At 37.6% G+C, this 10,072-nt stretch overlaps 1 protein-coding gene across 2 annotated transcripts in view; it reads right to left on the reverse strand.

Annotated features, from left to right (window-relative positions):
- Positions 1–8,780, reverse strand: part of LOC122082737 (uncharacterized protein YfhR-like) — a 13,010-nt gene extending 4,230 nt beyond the window's left edge. The window contains exons 1-4 of one of the 2 annotated variants that reach the window (XM_042650487.1): positions 8,587–8,775; positions 7,871–7,989; positions 3,095–3,177; positions 784–905 (exon numbers count right to left, since the gene is read on the reverse strand). In XM_042650487.1, the coding sequence (XP_042506421.1) occupies positions 784–905; positions 3,095–3,177; positions 7,871–7,989; positions 8,587–8,626 (364 nt within the window). In that variant the 5' untranslated portion in view covers positions 8,627–8,775. Of the gene's footprint in view, positions 1–783; positions 906–3,094; positions 3,178–7,870; positions 7,990–8,586 lie in introns of both variants that reach the window. The other variant, XM_042650495.1, reaches the window with a different exon arrangement.
- Positions 8,781–10,072: the final 1,292 nt, after the last annotated feature.

The following is a 10,072-nucleotide window of genomic DNA, read 5'->3' on the forward strand; positions in this document are numbered from 1 at the left end:
GGGGGGTGTGAGGGGGGCTTCCAAGAACTAAATGTCTTGTGGAGTGTTTCAAGACAAGGTTCCAACAGTTTTATCATTCATATCTATGAAATAGATTATGATGCAAAGTGAAATGCAAAGGCATGGCAACGTTCTCCCCCATCCCCCCCTCCCAAACACACACACCCCCCAAAAAACAAAGGGTGTGCACTGTGAAATGAAAATCACGTACAAAAGACTTGAAAAGCTGCACAATAAATGAAAGCTGCAGTGTAAAGATATTCTGCCAAACCAGGAAAAGGAGAGTCCATGCATATCCTTTTGAAAGGGTCAGCCTTGCAATGAGGGGCACCAAATGTAAAAATGGGTAAAGTGGATTCAAATCCTAAGTTTCAAATGGAGGTCAGATAGGCAGACAGCCTCCTTGAAACAGTGGAAGAGGATATTGAGATCACATTGCATACCATCAGCAGAGTAAGAACATCAAAAGATCATCAAAATATCATATATCAGCAAGGATGTTGGATGTTCTAAAAGGATAACAAGTTAAAGTCAAAAGAAGACTTCCACGATCTCTTTGGATCTGAATTGGCAACACTTTGCATGCGATCAATTATGATTGCACTTAAAATAATTTATAGTCATATCATCAACTGAACATAAAATGTAGCTCACAACGTCAAATTTCATTAAAAAGAACCATCAAAGCCTCCTGATAGATACAAAACTTCTCACCTTCCACTTTTTCACCTTTTGTGGATAGGATTGCATAAATTAATAAATAGCAAACATAAAATAGAATACCTTTACTATGGCCGAGAATTGCGCTGATTAGACGTTTAGCCTCAGAAAAATGTAGGACTACAGCATGCAAGTCCTCAGCCTCTCTGCGATAGTTACCATACTGAAATGAGCCTTCGCTTTCCCTGAAAAGGGAGCATAATCAGTTACTGTATTTTATGTTCACCAATTTCAGTAACATGTAAAGGATACATGAAAGCATATTTACTGGATAACTTGAAGAAAATAACGACACCAAAAAAACAAATTAATTCCATGAAACATAATTGCTTAGTTTCTCTTGCACTATAAATTATTACGTGGTTAGGAAACCACTAGGCACTAGACCAGTATAAGAGTATTGCAGCAGACATCATGCAAGAATATGCACAAAAACTACCTCGTTAACTTTAATTATTGTTTTGTTTCCCTTTTGTATTCATTTTCAAATTTCATTTTGGACTGTCAAACATGGTTAGGAACCAAAATCATTACTTGAAGAAAATTGCAGCAGACACACGGTTCATCAGAAAAGTCATTTCCCTGCCATGCAAAAGCTTGCATTGCACTCTGATAGAACAGGTCTGTTTCACTTGAAAAGTTTCTGTACAAAGCATACCATTTTTTCTCCCCATCCCCACCCCTAGTAGAAGGCATGAAAATGCTTAATGCAGATGGTCATTCATTAGGAAATCCAAGACCTTTAGGGCTGTAATTAGAGGAACTGTAGGGACTCTCTCTGGGCCAATTGGCAAGGAAGATTTACAAGTTCTAAATTAAACGCATTCAGAACAGGTATAAAAATTGCTGATAATGAATGCATGGAATCATGCAATCATTAAAGCATAGTTGTCATGGCATAGAGTATGCATCACATAGGTGTCCATGCAACATTTGCTAGCCTTGTTTTTTCCTCTCTTCCTAGACACTGTGACAACTATACATTGAAGGCGATACAGCTAACGTAATGATGGGCCCACCCAAATGATAAACAACTCAAATAGCAATGATGGTGGAAATTTCATATTTAAATCGGAGTTCAGCACTCTATTAGAGAATTATTCTCCTTGCAGTGGGTGTGTTAAAAGTGTATTCTGCATTATACACGGGCTTGATTTGGGTTGTGGGCCTGTAGCCTACGAATCCATTTGCATCATGGATGTAGCCATCTTGGTGAACCACATATATTTGGTGTTGCATGTTGTGACTTGTGCTCTTTGTGATTTGTGTTTGTGATTTGTGTTTTGTATGAGGTTGTGAGAATTGTATGGTTGTGTGATTGCCGGCTCAACATGTGAGAATCCCCATAAGTGGAAAAAAGTTTTGTGAGACAGTTGTCACTGATTCACCCGCTCTTAGTAACAGCCTGAGTTCAACATCTACATCCCTACCCTTCCTAGTCTTTCCTTTTATCCATCTCATGTGTTCATCACTAATGTCAACTGTATGAGTCATTCTCACACAAGACATGCACATGCAAACTCACACACATGCACACATCAAGATCACACAAATGCATGGACATTCATACACACGCACAAAGACTGGCACTTTGTGCACAGTATATGCATCAGGAGCTCAAAGTTTCAGGGACTACATACAAGCATCCAAGCATGTGAATGCGTAAAGAGTCAAACTTTTTAGATTCATTGCATCATTGCACACAAACAACAGCATCAACATTTGTGTAGCACTAATGGTTATGGAAATTGGTGGGTAGTGGGTTTCTTCTAACTCTGTATTTGCAGTGTGCAATGGTAGTATTCTTATCACTATTCCCTGATAGTGGATTTTTGGATATAAATACATGCTCAGTTTCCACAATGATTTTGAACCAGCCACATTCATATCATTGTACATATAGGGAGAGCGACAACATGCCCCACTCACTCATGTGAGGTCAAGAACTCAACTGATTCTAAATCTTGATGTTAAAATAGTTAAACGAACGCAATTTTAAAGAGAAGATGAAAAGATGACAAAAGAGATAATCAAGACAGCCTCCAGAAACGAATATCGTAAACAATTGGTATAGCTTTAACATGGAAAGTATACCAGATAACAAGCTCAGAGTGTTTATCAGTGTATGACATAGCAGACTATCTTAGCTCTTTTTATATATCCCATAAGCTAGAAATAATATTATGGGGGGGAGGGGTGTCACAATATGTCTGTCTCTAGTCCAAGTGCAAACTATGTAAGCTCTCCCTACAGTAAGTGAGAGACAACTTTTTACAACGTCAATATCCATATTTATAGATGAAAGAATAACAGTGCAGCATGGACAGATAATATTCTCAATGAAAATTGGAGAGTTTTTGCTTTCTAAGTTTACCCATTCCCTGCAAAGTCAAAGCGGAAGACACTGATTCCTTCTTCCTCTAAAGCAGCAGCAAGATTCTTGAAAGTTTTGTTTTCCTATGCATATCACCCAAGTCATCAACCAACCAAAGACATGCATTATCTAGTATAAACAGAAGAGTATAATTGATACAGGGTAGAACTAACTGATATTTATGAAAGTTAATGAAATAACTAAGGGGCAAGAATTTGAAAAAAAAACAAAAGAATAAACTAAGGGCCCGTTTGATAATGTTTCTGCCGTTTCTGTTTCAAGAAACGGCAGAAACATAAATTTCTGTTTCTGTTGGAATTGAAGGCGTTTGATAAGTCATGTTTCTAGAAGTCCATAGTGACCAGCGAAAGAATGGCCACGAGTCGTTTCCAGAAACGGCGAAACAAGTTGTTTCTTGAACCATAAATAGGTAGAAATTTCAATTTCTATTTCTGAAAACAAGTGAAACGAAACAGTTCTATCAAACGCTTTTTGTTCCGTTTCTGCCGTTTCTGTGTCCAGAAACGGCAGAAACCTGCTTCTTGAAACGTTATCAAACGCGCCCTAAGTTTGGCCATTTAGAATATGAAATGTACGCCAACACTAGCCAAGAAAGATTTTTTGTTGGTTACAAAAGGACATTTCTTACCATAAATACACTTAAAATATAAAGGGGCAAGAATAAACAAGTTTGGCCATTTCAAATATAAAATGTATGCCAACACTAGCCAAGACAGATTTTTCGTTGGTTACAGAAGGTCATTTCTTACCATGAATACACTTGAAATTGTTTCTTATATGGAGAATGTTTAATAACAGATCAGTGCCACATGCAATCATCTGAGCAGAATATGTGACTATGCCAGTTCTTGAGCTAAAATAGAAAGAAAAATGAGTTTTTTTTTTTTTTTTTTTAATGTGGACTTCACTTCATGTTCAAGATTTGAAAGAGCGGATTTAGTATCTAGCAAATTTGAGAACTACAGACAGAAGTTGCAGGTCCAAGATCTCCAAGGAGACAAACAGATAGAAGATTCAAGAAAAAGATAGATATGTTTTCACAAACAGAATGAGGATACAAGAGAGTGAATGTGCTAGTGATGATATTTCTGGTTCAAGAATTAGAGGACAGCTAGATTTTCTGTGAGATGGTCGTGAAATTTCCAGAACCTATGTCCCAAAGGAGGACCCTCCCCTGGATCAAGCAGTGACATTGTAGGAAGCCACATGGTGAAATGGACTCAGAAGGAGAGCCTGCGTCAGATTAATGAAGCTTCGAAAGGCTGGTCCAGAAACAAAGACTAGAGAGGGTGAGACTCCCATCACAAAAAGGAATGAGGACCATAACACCTAAAGGTGTTCAGGGTGACATCTTAAACTGGAGTAATCAAGATAAATTCTAGCTCTAGCCATGTCAAGGAAAGGCTACAGGAATGCACCCTGGTGGAAGACATGTGACAAAACTTTGAGAAATGGAACTCAACCCCTATGAATCTACTCCAAAATTGGGCATTACGAGGATTTTATGTCACTGACACCTGGAGTTTCAGAAATCAAAGAATTGGTAAACCAGATTTGGAGATCATTGGAGGAATGATAATTAGAAATTTTGTGGATGGCTTGTTTGGACTATAATTCCTATAGGAAAAGGTGGCCCATGGGTTCAGTAATCATACAGAAAGAACTAAATCCTTCACAACAATAGAGCTAAAGATTGATTTTTGGAGCTCGGTGATTAAAAATCTAGGAAGCAGTGCCCAAATACGCACTTGCAATCAGGTGTGGGGTAGGGGCGATGCAGGAGTACTGCATCAACATACATGGAAAATTACTCCATTTTGGACACCATGATGTCTTTGTGGCAATGGAAATGCCTACAGTGTAAGTGAATGGATGAAACAGAATGAAACTACAATTATTAGATAATATGTAATTGCTTGGGAGTTTAAATTGAAAGAATGCTCTTTGAAGTGAGGATCATAGTTGAAGGGGATGGCCTGCTGATCCTTCATTTAAATGGGAGACAAGGAAGATCCCAATACGATGCATGAGAAATGGGAAGTGCAGGGTATAGGACATACTGATTCCCTATTGGACAGCTATCATTATAACAAGTCTAACAAATGCAGCACGTTAGTTCAAGGAGAGGCCTGATCATTGATGTTTATGATAATGACTAGGAGGAAATCACGATTCCTTTCACATGTGGTTTGTTAAAATATAGAATTTCTGTATCTTTCCTGAGAGTTTCCCAAGATAAGGGTCACTCTTTGCTTGCAACTGTATCATAGATGTTTGATGGATAGAATCAGATTCATCTTCCCTTTCATGTTGAGAGAGGAAACCCAAGACATGTATGATATGTGCAACAATGGGAAGAATCGGAGGCAACAGAGTGGCAAAGGTGTAAGCAGTCTTGAAGAGGATGCCCAGGTTTTACTATCCAATGATTGGGATAAAATGGGATCATAACATGGTTTTTAAATGACCTTAAGAAGTGTGATATCATTTCATAAATCCCTTCTATTGAGAAAGAAACCTATCTCAACAAAGCTGTACTCACTTTGGCTTTGAAAATATGTGGTCGGAAGAACCTAGTTTTTTTTCAACGGTACAATAATGGATGAGATCTCCTTATTCTGTTAAATTGGCAGCACATAAGTTCCATATCAAGCTACAAGATTGAAAGAAAGAAATTAGGAGGAACCAAGAGATGTATGACTAAGTCAAGAAAGGAGTTGAAATCAAAACTTGAAGTATTGTAAGGCTATGTCAAGAAAGGAGTTCAAATCAAAACTTGAAGAAATTGACAGAAAAGGGATGAAGCCCTTTGTCCATCAAAGAGGAAACCAGTACACAACTCTGTGGGGATTGACAAATATCAGTTAGATGCTAGACTCTTGTATCAATAGCTATTATTCATATCATAATACATTTGGTCCCAAAACAGCTGGTACATCTGATGTCATTGAACCTCTGTTTACCCAATAACACTCATATTGATGAGCTAAAAAGCACAAGTCAAACCAATAGAAAGTTATAGAAGTGTTGCAGATCCGGATTTCAAGGACTGAAATCGGATCGCTTAGGGCCCACTTAATCAATAAATAGCAAAATTTTAACCAAGTAACAAAGAGAAGGGAAAATCTGTAAATAAGTAGAAGTTTCTAACAAGTAATGATATACCTATAAATTACTAGAACTTTAGGTCATGAAAAGAAGGGAAAGGGGAATGTAAACGTTAGTGACAATAGGTAGAATTGGAATGGCAAAGTAAAAAAAGAAAGTGGGAATAGAAACAAGAGATAAGGGTAATTCTGGAAACAAAAAAAAACTAAATAAAACCTAAAAGGGAGAATCGTGACCTTCTTCAATCTTCGGCCAAGAAGACAGGGGCAGAAGTCCAGCGACCCTTCAGATTAGGAGAACTCCTTCAAAAGGGATCAGATGGGCCTGAAAACTCAAGCGTATGATCGCAACTCCAGGTTCTACTGATTCCAGCCAATTAGCAGAAAGGAATTTCTGAAACCAGATCAAACGGACAGCACAGTTGCAGGTTCCTTCAAGGGTTGGATCTCACCACACACGTGAGATGTAGATGCCCAACTTTCCAGGTTAAGTCGCCTTTAGGTAAGGATTATACGTGCCAAAATTCAGCCACAAAAGTTGACGATTGAGGGAGCTGATCAACTGTGGAGATACTGCAAGTATCGCCCAGAAACAGAAGGGAAAACCAGAAAATAATAGAGAGGCAGAAAAAGGAAGAAGAATGAATAAGGAAGAATTAGAAGAAGAAGATGATGAAATAAAGAAGAAGAGAAGGAGATCAGGGAGGGGTCCAAAGAGGGACACTCACGGAAGCCATGGTTCTCACCCAAAAGAAATCTTTCATATTCAAAATCTTCAATAACTAAAACTGAAATTTCATAATGCCTTACATGACTACTTGAAGGAAAAATCAAAACAATTAATGAAACTACTTTAAAGGAAAATACTCTAAAATTAGAAGTTAACTAACCCCAAAAGAAATTGTTTCTAAAATAAAAGGAAATCAAATCAAAAGCCATTTTTTTCTAAATCAATCGCCTAACTGCATCAAGAAGAGAGCCAGGGTCGCTGATTGATGCCACAGGCAAAAAAGGGCATATCCAGTGCACATGGCTCCCACAACTGGGGTCTGAGGAGGGTCATAATGTACGCAGCCTTACCCTGCTTTGCAGAGAGGCTGTTTCCTGACTCAAACCCGTGACCACAAAGCCGCAATGGAGCAACCTTACTGTTGCACCGAGGTCGGCCCTCTTGTTTGATGCCAAAGACCCCAACCAAAAACAAATTAATATCTAGAACATTTTCTTTGTAAGTAACAAGATAGAGAGATATTCAACAGTAATTCATATATGCTATGCAATGGTGGTAAAGGATTTTGGTTGACAATCCTTCCATGGAGATGTACAGAACTGGCTGAGAGTATAATCAAATCTTATAACTACAGTACCTAAGACTCCAAAGAAAGGAATTTTGGTTGAGATGCTTCACCAAGGGCTCAACCAAACTCTAATTCTATCATAACCCAACAAGAAAAGAAAGACCTTAAATTGACCAATGGAGTAGGCTCCTCTTTATCAAACGCCATAAAAAAAGGACCCTTCTTTTTTCCATTTTCCTTCCCTTTGTCTCTGTGTGTGACTCTGTGTTTCAAGGGGGGATTGAGAATAAAACGTATTTCTAATAAATATCACAATTACTAAAACTTATACTAATTTCACAATTACTAACCTTTGAGCATCGATATCCATGGCACAAGATTACAAGCTCCGCGGAACCAGTTTCATGTAACACTCCAACAAGTTTTTCACCATATTTGTTCCGTATTATAACTCTCTGCTGTTGAATCACTGGAACAAAAATAAATAAATAAATAAATAAATTGGAAAAAAGGCTACCCGATTGAAGTAACTCATATGACAATATAAACCTTAATATGTTAAAAGCAGAGTTTCTTTCTTTCCCTAACCCCCACCCCCTTTCAAAAGATAAAATCATTCAACATGCAACGAAATTTAATTAATGTTTTCATCTTTTTTCCTTAAACTTTTTGTGGTGTGAACGTTCCAATCAAATTCTACTAATAATTTGAATCATGTCTACGAGCTCAAAAGCTCATTTCTTAGGGAAAGATATTATAAAGAGATCATTTAGAGAAAACCTCAGAAGGCTTATCACTATTACGACATTGGACCAAACAGAGTATAGAAACAATGTCTTCCCAATCACAATAACAAATTGATGCAATAAGGATTCCTCAACGAATGCCCTTGTCATTGTATCGAAGAATAAGTATCTGATGAAGGTAAGGTAGCGATTCTCTTGTTTATATTGAGGATATGCATGATTTTTGAGAAGCCATGTATTTTTGAGAATAGAGACTCATCATCAGAAATGGGTATTAGCTAATCTCGTTCATGGATGACAGTGCAGCGGCGTCTACATACCTGGGAGGCTTTGGCCTTCATGGATTGAAGGTTGAGCCATCCTCGTGGGGCTTCCGACGAGTTGGGAGTGATAAAGAAAGATTGGCACCTGGTTAGTGCTGAAGCAAATTCCTTGGTGGTAAAATTTAGAAGACGAAGTTGAAGCTCCGGAGTCCGGACTGTTTCGGTGGCTGCAGTTTCTATTGGGAAAAACAGGTGTACATTATAGATTGGGCCTTCTTTGGTATCTTTTTTATTTTTTATTTTTATCTATTTAATAAAAATCAATAATAAATTATTTTTTTATTGAAACATAAAAATGAAAAAAATAAAAATAAATTTGGTAATAACTAGATAAAAATGAATTTTTATGAGAAATAGATTTCGTATCCTTGCGTGTAAAATGGGTTTTTGAACAAATGGGTGAAGAGATGCCCCCTTCACCCATCTTGTTTATAACTCTCTTTCTCCACTTTCTCTATTCAACTTGCTGTAAATTCTTTCCCTTTTATCCTCCCTCTCACATTTCCTCCTCTTTTTTCTTTGTCTCTGTTTGCACTTCTTATTCACCATTTTCATATTTCTCTCTTTCTTTTCTTTTTTCCTGGTTTTCGAAGAACTTTTGAATCTGAAATCGCAAGAAGCCCCAACGGCCTTGTTGCAGCTTGTTGCGGCAAGCTTTCAAGGGTTGTTGTTGCGTGCGGCTGGTCCTATTCTTCTTCACTTGCAAGTCTTCAAAAATAAAATTTGATAAAAAAGAACTCTGTCTAAAAGTATGGGGACACAAATATATGTGACCCACAAAAGGAGGAAATACCCACCCACGCGTCGAGGTGGTGTTCTTTTCCCTAAAATTAATTATTCAAAAATAAACGTATGTACTTTTTTTTTTTTTTTTTGATAAGACATGTACATTATCAACTATAGTCACCTTATGTTTTTCAACTTTGGCGAACTTACCAAATCTCTTTACGAAAAAACACAAAAAGCTTAGTTAAGATTAGAAAATCTTGGGTGGGAAGGCAATTGGTCATAGCTCTCCATATAATAAAAGAATAACTTGATATAGTAAAGGAGAACCAAACCACTTTGTACCATGGGACAATATAATCGGGGCAATAGAATGAACTAGGCTCCAAGCAGAAGAGAAGTAAAACAATATGAGGAGTCAGCTGCCCATTGAACCATATCCCCATTATCCTTAGGTCTTAACTGAATAGTTGGAAATTTATTCCATATCTCAATCAAGGCGTTGGAAAATACTAGGACCATGGATCCCAAACACCATCCAGAAGAATGGATGACCCCTTGGCCAATTTGTCAGATCCCATATCATACCTAATTCTATTAGCGTATTTAACAATTAGACTTCCATCAAGGTGTCAACTATCAAACCAAAGGTAAGTATTAGAATCAATGGAGGATTTGATATGATCAAAGACAAGTACTTCAGAATTTTCCTCCATGCCTAGAAAACATCCACAGCACAAGTAGCAGTCCATATGGT

Source organism: Macadamia integrifolia, chromosome 1 (genome assembly GCF_013358625.1).
Source record: "Macadamia integrifolia cultivar HAES 741 chromosome 1, SCU_Mint_v3, whole genome shotgun sequence".
Classification (NCBI taxonomy): Eukaryota; Viridiplantae; Streptophyta; class Magnoliopsida; order Proteales; family Proteaceae; genus Macadamia; species Macadamia integrifolia.